The sequence below is a fragment of the Colobus angolensis genome, unplaced genomic scaffold (genome assembly GCF_000951035.1).
Source record: "Colobus angolensis palliatus isolate OR3802 unplaced genomic scaffold, Cang.pa_1.0 Scaffold59, whole genome shotgun sequence".
Lineage (NCBI taxonomy): Eukaryota > Metazoa > Chordata > Mammalia > Primates > Cercopithecidae > Colobus > Colobus angolensis.
The window spans coordinates 1,269,092-1,281,990 of NW_012119487.1; the positions used below are offsets into that span (position 1 = coordinate 1,269,092).

The 12,899-nt window shown below is 40.0% G+C and overlaps 1 protein-coding gene across 2 annotated transcripts in view; it reads left to right on the forward strand.

Annotated features, from left to right (window-relative positions):
• The window catches only part of PRRX1 (paired related homeobox 1), a 75,976-nt gene extending 70,577 nt beyond the window's left edge, over positions 1–5,399 (forward strand). For both annotated transcript variants that reach the window (XM_011962279.1, XM_011962278.1), the window contains one exon: positions 2,025–5,399. Coding sequence is in view for 1 of the 2 variants with exons in the window: in XM_011962278.1 (XP_011817668.1) it covers positions 2,025–2,163 (139 nt within the window). In the remaining variant the exon portion in view is untranslated. The remainder of the gene's footprint in view (positions 1–2,024) is intronic.
• The last annotated feature ends 7,500 nt before the right edge of the window (positions 5,400–12,899 follow it).

A 12,899-nucleotide genomic window follows, 5' to 3' on the forward strand; every position in this document is an offset into this window, starting at 1 on the left:
ATAAATGACATTTCTTGGTATATTCTAAAAAAAACTTGTCCCACTTTAGTGTATTGTTCCGGTCATTTATCTCACTTCTAATTTAAACCTACCTTAAATGGGAACTCTTCTGCTTCTATCCCTTGATAGGCGGTGGTAGAAGTGATAGTCTAACTGTACTAATAACTTGTTCAGTTTTTATTGTGAAAGATATTTTTTGATGGGTCCAAATATACACAGTCATCAGCTTCTGCTTTTGTCATGACCTACTGACTTTGCTCTTTCTGTTAAGATAGTAAAATTGGCAGTAAGGACCAGTTCCTGTGAATAAAAGCATATTGGTGAGATATATATATTTTTTTAGAAATCATTGCTCACAGCAGAATGACAGAAACCAATGACATCGAGCAGGAATCAATTTAATCATACTATATCCAGATATTTCTTAGTTATCTGCTTATTCATTGAACACATAGTACTAGATATGGTGTCATTTCTACCTGAGGAAACAGTGTGAACAAGGCAGATGTGATGTCTAATCTATGGAGCTTACAGTTGAAACAGTGATAGATACTAAACAAATTATTAACTAAACTTGAATCGAGTGCTAAAAGCAAAAGTTTAGTGTGCTGTAATAGAGCATAGCTTTGTCTAGCTGTGTGCACACACACACACACAGGGTCACCCATACATTTAACCAGGGCTATAAAGATTTTAAATTAAAGATGTACATTTCTGGAAATACCTAGTGATTTGGGACTCATTCTATTTCTTAATTTTTTTGAGTTAATTATTAGTAACTGAGCTGAAATAGGTTATTAGGAGTTTTGACTCTGTGTGTCCCAAATAAGAATCAATGACTTACATTCTATTTGTGGAGTAGCTTTACTTTTCTCTCTTTCTGATCTTGTCACTTGATCCCCAGAACCACAAACTTTTATGTGGCTGACAAAATTCCATTGGAATGTAGGCAACAGAAGAGCACATGTCATTCCATTTATAAGTCTATCTCATTCCAGCCCTGAGTTGAAAGATTTTGCTAATCTTAGAAGCAACTAAAAACATTTTTATTTAATTAAAATGCATATCCTTTTAACTATTTAGTAGAAAGAGTAACTTACTCTTAAGTCTATGAAACCATTTCTTTTTCCTTTAATAGAGATTCATGGATACAATTACCAGAAACCCACCAACGATAAATTTCTGCCTACCAGTGTTCTGGTACAATTTCATTGTAAGCTCTGACAACGAAAAACAACTTCAGATTTTTCTCAGCAATAAAGACAGTGAGAAACAGTTACCTCTGAAGTCAAGAATGCTGAAAATGGAGACTTTGATAGTTTATCTAGTAGATTTAAACATTTTCAAAATAACTGACCCAAAAGGCAGTGTGTGCTATTCAAGTTCTTTTGAGGAGTTTTTAAAATCAAGGCCAGTGGGTTAGTAACCTCTTGATTCAGCAGTGCTTGGTACTATCAACCAGTAAATTAAGAATGGCAGAGAACTTATGTCGGAATGTTTAACTGGTTCTCCAGGCACATTATTTATTATGGTATTTATTATCTAAAATGTGTTAGAATTAAGGTCAGTTATCTAGAGTGAAGGAGCAAAATTCCCTTCAGTTTATTTTCAAAAGCTTGTTTCTATTCCTTACTGCTCCCACAGGCTGGGGAGGTAGGCAGGACAAGAGATTAAATACTGTTCTAATTAGTCAGCTGATGAAACACCTGCTATTCAACTTGAGCAACTTTCTTCTCCTACCCCAGAAATAAATCATTACTCACTGTATCCACCACAACAAATACCTCTCCCTCCCTTTCCTCACTCTACACCACTCTCTCCTGCTCTTCAAAATATGACCACTCTTCTCTAAGTACCTTAGACGAATGGAAAGCTGGGGCTGTAAGGGACCCTAGAGGTCATCTAGTCCAAGCCATTGCCCCTGCCTGCCCCCATGCTGAGAGTACCTCCATCTGGGGCATGGACTTGCAGCTTTGTGAAACTAACGCCTGTTATTCTCCCTGCTCTCTCCTTTGTCCCTACAGCGCCATGGCTACTTATTCTGCCACATGTGCCAACAATAGCCCTGCACAGGGCATCAACATGGCCAACAGCATTGCCAACCTGAGACTGAAGGCCAAGGAATATAGTTTACAGAGGAACCAGGTGCCAACAGTCAACTGAGGAAAAAATTATTAAACAGGCCTAAGAAGAAATCAAAAACCATAAGACACCTATCCCGCTCTGTTATTTCTTCATCTGCTGGGGGAGAAAAGTAAATTACAAACAAACAAGCAAACAAACAAAAAGACAGAACTAAAATATTGGGACCATGGCAGAGAAAAGCAGGAGAGGAGCAAAATGAAAATTAGTTAACAAATGTTCCTCCTCCCTCTGGGATACCACCACCACTTGTTTCTGTGTGTGTTTATTTTGTTTTTCTTTCTATTCATGCTTTGCTTAATATACTCCAAGCTTCTTCAGCTAGGTTCAGCCCACCCAACCCCATGATTGTATGAAGTTTTTAAAAAAACTACAGCAGCCAAAGAAACCATATATACATCCAGAATGATTGCCTCTACTCTCCTCATTGACTTGTTTGAACCTCAGTGCCTTACCCTGTCCTCTTCCCAGTTCTCTTGATAGAAGCTCTAGGAGCTTTTGAAAAGCCAAAGTCTTTCTGAAGAATCTGTGCCAGACAGACATATTTCCCTTTCTCATTGTCTCCATCTTTGTTGGTCATGGTAAGGTTTTTCCATCAGCCTCTGAAAAAACAGTTGTGCACATCTGGTCACTGGACTGTCAGATCCAATGTAATTGGCTGTGTCTGGCTAATTCTAAGCACTAAGGTGTACATCTAAGCTATAGATTTAAGTTTGAAGCTATAGATTATATCACTATCACCACCACACCTCACCATATGCAATCAATCAATCAATCAATATCAATCATCTTAAAGATATTTGTTGTCTTTGAATTATTTGCTGTCACAGACTATTTGGTAGAAGAAATATTTTTCACCTGAGAGAGGAAGAGAAATTTCTCTAGTAACACAAAGAGTGAGTCGTAAAAGGCATGCCCACATCTCTTTCATGCCTTAAGGATAGTGAGATGCACAGTTATATATATACTGTATATATTTATATATTTATATATATATATTTCATATATATATATAATATTGCAAGCTTCAGTTTGCAATTTCCCAAACAGTACAAAAAGCAAATTACACACCATCACCACTGTTCTTATCTCTATAGTGATGAGACATTAATTAGGGATCTTGCTGCTTTTCTTTTTCTGCACAAAATTTTCATTAAAGCCACAGAATAATTGATAGAGCAGCTGTTTTAGAACAGGTCTCATTTTCACATTAGGCCTTTAAATGGATTAGAAACTATTTGAGGCTACAAAAATGTCCTTGAGTTTGGAGCCTGAGCTCTGGTGAAATGCTGATACATCTGATCTATCATGGGAATTGCAGTTAGAGAGAGGAGGGAAAACCATTTAGTCATCTGCCCTTTCTTCACTCAGCAGGAATATGAAAGACACATGTTTAAGAGGAATACCTAAAGGTTTTTCTAAATTCCAACATTTAAAAGGCAATTGTGGGCTATTTTTATTTTTTAATATTTTGAAATAAAGTTTAGTGTCTAGGGCTGGGAGCCAGGACTGATCTTTCGTTTCTTTTTCTTTGTTCCCAGCCATGCTTTTGTAACTTGCCAGGTGGACTTGATCAACTATATTACCATGCTGTGCCTCAGTTTACCCATTTGTAAAATGGGGTTAACAATACTTACCTACCTCACAGGGGTGTTGTGAGGCTCTATTCATTTGCTCCTTTATTCTTTCCTGTATTCTCTGTATGTCCAGCACTTTGTAGCCATGGGAGGAAAGGGACTATAAAAGTGTACAGTGTTAATGGAATGATACGGTACCTGAAAGCCTTGTTTTCTAGTAAGAAAATGCTACCTTGCTGTACATACTTATAACCTTGTATTTGGAAATGAGAAATAGGTTTATATTTTCAGATCTCTCAAAAATCACATCATTTGACCAAAGAATAATTTAAGACACATAGAACAGAATTTTTTTTTAATTTATATTTTCATCCTGACCAGCTTAGTTCTAATAATTTTTAGTTGTGAGTGATTAAAAATCTTTGGATCAATTTTGGTCAAATATGGCAACTTTGTAGTCTGAGTGACAGGCAAGGATTTTTGGGTTTAAGATGCACTTTTAGCACACATTTGTATTTCCCTTGGCATATCAGATTGAGCTAATGGTGATGTTATTTCAATCTAACAGCCACCAATCTGAAATTGTATTTCAAATGTTGATTCTGTAGTTCTTTAAATAATAATGAAGCTCATCTTATACATTTTGCTTTCACCAATTGATTCCTTCTTCTTTTAACACACTATTAAAATATTTCTTACTGAATGGTTTATGTAGGCTTGCTGAACAGCATGCATTACTTGCTTCCTGAAGAGCTCCTCCATTCATCCTTTTGTCCCACTAGTTGCTGTGGATTTTCAAGTTTTGAAGGAAGAGTACATCCCAACAGACTGACACATTCTAAGTGAAATGAGTATAATCCAAGAAATTGATGAACTTTGGCGGTTTGGAGTTTGGAGAGAATGGCTAAGAAGATTTGAATTATAGGGAGGGAACAGAAATCATACATGAAAAGGTTTTATTGAGAAGGGAAAAACCTTGGATAGAGGGACATGTGAAACAAAATCATTTGAAATTTTGATTCAGACATCCATTTCCAGTGGCAAACAGCAAAGCCGGAACCCACAAACCCAAATGATTGGTGAAATTGGGTGGTTTTATCCAATGTCTCAGGCAAGCAATGTCTGGGGATATCTTAGAGTAACCAGTGCTGGTCAGCCAAAGAAACATTCACTGCCAGTGAACCAACACCATAAGCATGTATTATCTAAGCACTTGATCAAGAAGCATACATGTTGTACAAGCTCTCAATTTTGTTCATTTACTATCAATTTTTTAAAATACAAGTTTGGTATGTGATTTGGAAAAGAAACCTTCTGGATCTCAAGCCAGTTGTCAGTTGAGGGCCTCAGGGCCACAAACGTCAAGACATATCTCTGTTCTTCACCATCATGGTACTCCTGATACCAGATACGGGTGAATACATAGGAACTATCTGCCTGTGTCCTCAATCTCCCTCCAAACAAGATGCTGATTTGTAGGGTACTTGGCAGATTAAATTAAACCAGAAGAGTTGACTTAATAAAAAAGGGAATGACATTTAGGGTATAAAGATCTCATAAGAAATGTAATATGTAAATTATATCTTGCTTTATGTTGTAAAATATACATTGTTTGCGCTAGAATAGAAATGATTTCTTTTCAATAAAAAGAAAGGACACTACCATGTCTTTTGCTATATACACTTGAGCCTGCTGATTCTCTTCTCTTTGAACTTCAAAAACACAGATCTGCTAGAATCTGAGATTACATGCAGAAGAGTGAAGGTAAGAAGGGCTCATAGACAAGAGAACTATATCCGAGTGTGATATTATTTTCTATAAAACAGGAAAATAATCTATTTTTCCTCAGAAACAAAGACAACGGTAGGAAGAAGAGGGGACACTTAACTATTATAATAGATGAGAATAGAGTGGAACTTTTATGAGAGTTTAACATTATTAAAATCAGTATCTTTAACACTCACAATACTGGACACCATATGGCAAAATACTTCATATAAGCATGACTGTTTGTTTTGGAGTAAAGAAATGAAAAAATAAAATTTCTTAAGCATCCATGGTGCATAGCATGGGGTGTGTGGTCATGGGGAAAGACAGTAAAACCAAATTGTGAGACATAGATGCTGTTTTCAGTCAAAATCTGGTTAAAATCAATTAAAATCTGGTTTGAAAAGCAACCCTAGCATGGAAAAATATGCAACAGTTCAAGATAATATATTAATAAGTATTAAACAGAACAGTAAAAGGAGTTCAGAAGAACAAGAAAGAGAGCACGCTGTGAGCTGAAGTGGGAGACGGGTTTTACAGAGGAACTGGGACTTGAATTTTATCAGTAAGGATCTGTACAGGTGAGGAACAGGTGATGGCTTTTCAAATGAGGGTGTGGAGAAGAAGGGGTGAAGACAGGGATATAGGAATGAAGAATTTGTGTTCAAAGATATATGGCAAGATGGGCCTGGATGAGATGGAGAGTTAATTTTAAAGTTGAATGGAAGATACTAGAGATGCAAGTTGAGGCTTAATCTCGCAGGGTACTACACGTCAAATATGTTTGGACTTTTCCTCAGGCCACAGAGATCCACTGAAGGCTTTTGAGCATTAAAAAAAGCCATGTGAAAAAAATGCTACTTTAGCAGGATCAAAAGAATGAAGGTAAACTAGAACAGAACAGGAACTGGAAGCAGATCAGATAGAAGTTGCTGTGAGAGGAACAAAAAAGAAAGGATGATTAGAAAACATCTTGCAAGGAAAGAATCACTGGGACTTCATAGCAAGAAAAAGAGAATGGAGTCAAAGGTAATATTGGTTTAAAACCTGGGGACTGGGAAAATGAATCACTGACAAAACTAACAAAATCTACCCAAAATGGGAAAGATTCAGCTACAGAAGATAAACACAGTTTTCGTTGTATTATGGAAGCTGAAAATCCAAAGGTAAGCATCCAGTAAGTGAAGACAAAAAAATGGGACTTGGCACCAAAGTCAAAGATGGAGATATAAGTTTGAAATTAATATTTAAGGAGGTGATACTTAGAGGTACAATAACAAATGGGTTCATTGAAATGAGACAGTGCCATTATGACTCAAATAATTATTCCCAGTAAATGACTTTTGAAAGTGGTTTTAGCCAGGGAGGAAGATTATACTTTGAAGAACATCTCTAGCTGGAGAGATGGCTAATAAAGTCTATTTAAAAGAAGCTGTTTGAAAAATAGGAGGAGATTTAATCTTCTTTATTATTTCAGAGTTAAGAGAGGTTTTCAATAAGAAGGGAATGTTTGATATATTCAAATGTTATAGAGAAGACCAGCTAATTGGGAATGGAGGAAAGGCCATTGGATTCATGACTTTTGAAAGTACAGTTTACCTGAGTACTGGAGGAGGAAGGTTGATTTAGCCAGTTATGGTAGGAATAAATGCTTTTAAAAAATGGAACCACTTGCATGGCATTATAAGCCTATTAATAAGGATTCTTTCATTTGCAGGTAGCAGAAACATGAAACTAGTCAAATTTATAAAGAGGCTTTATTTGAAGGACAGCTCATGCAGCCGAGACATGCTGCCAGAGCCGGAACAGCCCCAGGGATCCTAGACCCTGGAACAAAACCTGTACCTGTTTTCGTCAAGTTGGGCTGCTCTAACAAGATACCATAGTCTGGTAGCTTTAAAAACACAGAGTTATTTCTCACAGTTCTGGAGGCTGGGAAATCCAAGATCAGGATGCTGGCAGATTCCATATCTGGTGAGAGCCCTCTTCCTGAGACAGCCATCTTCTTGTGGCTTTACATGACAAAAAGAGTGAGCTCTAGCTTCTTTCTCTTATAATGACGCCAATTCCACAATGGTGGCTCCACTGTCATGACCTCAGCTAAACCTAATTACCCCCAAAGACACTACCTACTAGCAATATCCGATTGGGAGTTAAAGTTCCAACAGATGAATTTAGAGGGTACACAAACACGCAGTCCTTTTAAGGTAAGAATACTTGTCTGTTCTCACACTGCTAGTAAAGATATACCTGAGACTGGGTAATTTGTGAAGGAGAGAAGTTTAGTGGCCTCACAGTTCCACAGGGCGGGGAAGGCCTCACAATCATGGCAGAAGTCAAAGGAAGAGCAAAGGGTTATGTTACATGGCGTCAGGCAAAAGAGCTTGTGCAGGGGAACTCCCATTTATAAAACCATTAGATCTCGTGAGACTTATTTACTACCATGAACAGTATAGAGGAGACCGCACACATGATTCAGTTATCTCCACCTGGTCCTGCCCTCAGCAAGTGGGGATTATTACAATTTGAGGTGAGATTTGTGTGAAGACACAGCCAAACCATGTCATTCCGCCCCGGTCCCCTCTAAATCTCATGTCCTCACATTTCAAAACCAATCCTGCCTTCCCAACAGTCCCCCAAAGTCTTAACTCCTTTCAGCATTAACTCAAAAGTTCAAGTCCAAAATCTCATCTTAGACAAGGCAAGTCCCTTCCACCTATGAGCCTGTAAAATCAAAAGGAAGTTAGTAACTTTGTAGATACACCTGTTCCAAAAGGGAGAAATTGGCCATAATGAAGGGGCTACAGACACCATGTGAGTCTGCAATCCAGCAGCACAGTTAAATCTTAAAGCTTCACAATGACTTCCTTTTATTCCATGTCTCACATCCAGGGCATGCTGATGGAAGAGGTGGGCTCCCATGGCCTTGGTCAGCTCCACCCCTGTGGCTTTTCAGGCTACAGTGTCCCTCCTGGTTGCTTTTTCACAGGCTGGTCTTGAGTGTCTGTGGCTTTTCCAAGAGCACAGTGCAAGCTATCAGTGGATCTACCATTCTGGGGTCTGGAGGAGTGTGGTGCTCTTCTTACAGTTCCACTAGGCAGTGCCCCACTCTATTTGAGGGCTCTCACCCCACATTTCCCTTCTGCACTGCCCTATCAGAGGTTCTCCATGAGGGTTCTGCACCTGCAGCTCACCTCTGCCTGGACATCCAGGCATTTCCATACATCTTCTGAAATCTACGTGGAGGTTCTCAAACCTCAATTCTTGACTTCTGTGCATCTGCAGACTCACCACCACATGGAAGCTGCCAAGCCTTGGGGTTTGCACCCCTGAAGTCACAGCCCAAGCTGTATTTTGGTCTCTTTTAGCCATGGCTGGAGTAGCTGGGATGCGGGGCACCAAGTCCCTAGGCTGTACACAGCAAAGGGGCCCTGGGCCCAGCCCATAATACTGTTTTTCCTTCTAGACCTCCAGGCCTGTGATGGGCAAGGCTGCTGTGAAGGTCTCTGACATGCCCTGGAGATGTTTTCTCCATTGTCTTTGTGATTAACATTTGTCTTCTTGTTATTTATGCAAATTGATACAGCCAGCTTGAATTTCTCCTTAGAAAATGGGTTTTTCTTTTCTATTGCATCATCAGGCTGCAAATTTTTCAAACTTTTATGCTCTGCTTCCTCTTCAACACTTTGCTGCTTAGAAAATTTCTTTTGCCAGATGCCCTAAATCATTTCTTTCAAGTTCAAATTTCCAAAAATCTCTAGAGCAGGGGCAAAATGCCTCCAGTCTCTTTGCTAAAACATAGCAAGAGTCACCTTTGCTCCAGTTCCCAACAAGTTCCTCATCTCCACCTGAGACCATCTCAGCCTGGACTATATTGTCCATATCATTCACTATCAGCATTTTGATCAAAGCCATCCAATAAGTCTCTAGGAAGTTGCAAACTTTCCCACATCTTCTTGTCTTCTTCTAAGCCCTCCAAACTGTTCTAACCTCTGTCTGTTACCTAGTTCCAAAGTCGCTTTCACATTTTTGGGTATCTTTACAGCAACAGCTCACTCTACTGGTACCAATTTACTGCATTAGTCTCTTCTCACATTGCTAATAAAGACATACCGAAGACTGGGTAATTTATAAAGGAAAGAGGCTTAGTGGGGCTCACAATTCTTCATGGCTGGAGAGGCCTCACAATCATGGTGGAAGGTGAAGAAAGAGCAAAGGTATGTCTTACATGGTGGCAGGCAAAAGAGCTTCTGAAAGGGAACCCCCATTCTTAAAATCATCAGATCTCATGAGACTTATTCACTACCACGAGAGCAGTATGGTGGAAACCACCTACATGATTCAATTATCTCCATTTGGTCCCATTTGGGATTCAATTATCTCCATTTGGTTGGTGAGGACACAACCAAATCATAGCAGTAAGTCCTTACACTTCTATCAGGCAAGGCCCATATACCATGCCCTGAGCCTCACCTGTATTCCTCTGACTGTGTGCCTCCCCTGAGAAAAGAGTTTATGGAGCCACCTGCATGTGCCCACCTGGAGCCTACGTCCCCAGTTCTTGACCACACTCCAGGTACTTGAGATTTGAAATTCCCTAAACAAGTGATCCCAAACCCACTCTTAGGGCCTGAACAGGCCTCTTCTTGTGGTTCATATATCATTGAGGGGCAGTCAAAAGGCTACTTTTGGTGGAGGTAGACCTGGGGTATGTGTGCTACAGTTTACACACACACACACACACACACACACACACACACACATCCACTTTTGGTGCACAATGGGGCTGGGGTGAGGAGAGAAATGGGAAGGCTAGAGGCTGGGGCCAAGGTCTAACTCCCTTCTCCACCACTGCCATGTTCTGGAAAGAAACTCCAAATAGTATGAGAATCCTAATCCTAAACCTGGCTGTTCAAGTCATTATGAAGGTATGTTTGTTGTAGTAGGAGACTAGAAGACACTTTAACAATCTGTTAGCTTGATTTATAACATAAATATGTGGATATAAATATGCAGACCTTCCATTTCTACTCTTGCCCTGAGCACAAGACTGGACAAGGGCTCCACACTCCAGCATTCTTTCTATTTCCATCTCTTATTTTGGCCTCTTACTTTCTCTTATCTTAATTCTTTCCAACTAATCAGCCTTTGAGCAGACAAATAGTATGGGTAGTGGCAGCTTGAGATTCACATTCTAATGAGGGGCAAAGAATCTTCCATGCTGGTTCTAAGCAGAACAATCTAGGGGAAAGATTCTGGTTAGCCTGGCTGGGGTTATATGGCTTTCTGAATCAGCACTGTGGTCAGGGGGTGGGGGATCCTCTTATTGACCAGACTGCTTTATGAGGGACACGCTGATATGCAGATCCCTGAGTACCACAGGGAAATAGTCATGGTGCAGGATCAGCCTTCTATGAGAAGGGAAGTGCTATACTGGAAGGAAAGGGACAACAGACTGACAAAAGCAGCAGAGATTCAATTTCATTCCATGCCGGGGGCCCCAGCACACACACCACTTTCTTCCCATTCATAGTGCCTCTGCTTAACATGATGCCAAAAACTCTCAAGAACACTTATCTCAGAACTCTGAGGCACCCATATTTTTCAGTGAGATCTGTAGGTCTAACTTATGATCCTGTCATCTATAGCTAAGGTATTTTAACCATTCCTAATGGGTATGGAGAGGAGAGGCTAACAACAGTAAAATTTTCTTTTAAGGAAGATTAAAGGGGAATATATATATATATATATATATATATATATATGTGTGTGTGTGTAGTGTTCACTTGTCTGTAGCATGTGACACCAGGAACACGGAGGACTCAATCCCTTGACAATAAAGTAGTTTCATTGGCCAGTCTATCCAGCACACACATCTGCCTACTTTACGCTTTGTTCCCCATGCATGCCCAGGCCTGGGAAACAGGCCCTGCTCTATTATCCCCGTGGATGAGTGACATACATGCTTTTAGATCTGGCTTGGCTGCTTTTTGATTCAATTTCTGGAGATTCCATAACTAGACACTAATATTGTTGAGTCAGAAATATTGTTGAGTTATATACTTGAGTCTGAACCCATCCCAACCCCACTTTGTTTCTTCTTCTTCTTCTTTTTTTCTTGACAGGACTCAGTGGTCTGCTCATTCCGAGGACCTCAATTTAAAGGTTTCATTCTAATCTTCTGACTTTGGATAGAATGACACAAGAGTTTTGGGCAGAGATAATCTGTCCTTGTCAGGCAAGATCCCAGCAGATTATAATTTACAGTGGGAGGGGGAGTGGAATCCCGGCCCGTGGGGAGCAAGGACAGCAGGAAGGCATTGGGAAGGGGCTAAGGAAAGAAGATTTGCAGTCATTTCTCTAGCTCCTTTTAAGCCTCAATACTTTTCACTGTGTTTCACAATTCCTGGCTTTATTTGAAAATGGGAAAATGTTTCTACCATTTGGCAGATTCTGACCCTCGGTATGACACTCAGGAGTCTTGGGCAGCTGGTCTGAAATTGAGATCCTCCAGCTCTTCAAACTACCACAGGTCATCTAGGTCTAGATTTGAAGGCATGCACTTAATAACACTCCACTTTCATCTATCCATTTTTACATTTCTGTTCAGGTACATTTCAACTGTAAGTGGCAGCAACCCAACTCAAATTAGGCTAAGATAGTCAATCAGAATATTTATTAGATGGATGAGATATGGTCACAGGATGAAAGGGGGATTTATAAGAATCAGAGTAGCTCTGAGAACCTCAGGTCCTGGAACCAAGACTTGATGTCACCAGGACTCCATCTCCCACCTCTGCAGGCAAGTTTTCTCCTTGTAGTAGGGAAAGGGGCTGCTTGAAGGTACAGACTTACCTCCATTTAGCTTTGAAAGAAGGATCTTAGAAACAAGCTGCTATTATAGAAATCCCAAGGGAGAATTCTGTTGTCCTGCCTTGGTGTATGTAACACTCATGAGTCAATCATTGTGCCTTGGGGGTGCAGGTGTACTGAGTAGCCAGATCAGCGTTGCCTGCCTGTCTAACACACCACTTGGGTGCCAGTGCACCTCCTCTTGTCCCCACTTGTAGCCCAGTCATTACTGCAGTGCCCAGTCTCCATGATATTTCCACCAGCCTTGAAGATAGAACTTCAACTAAACCAATAGATAAATGCTCCCCAATTTTAATCTATGTGCATACAGTTATTGACCATCAGTCACCATAGAAATGGTGGCCACCTTGATCATGCATGCTTTTTACCTGTATTCTCTCAACCCCTCATTCCTGCTCTGTGGGATCATTTTCCAAGTAAACTTCCTGCATTATCAGCCATTACCTCCAACTCCACTTTTTGGAGGGGACCACTCAGGCAGCATTCTTATCAAAACTACGAGGACTGGGTAGTGGAGATCTGTTGTTATCAGAAGATAGG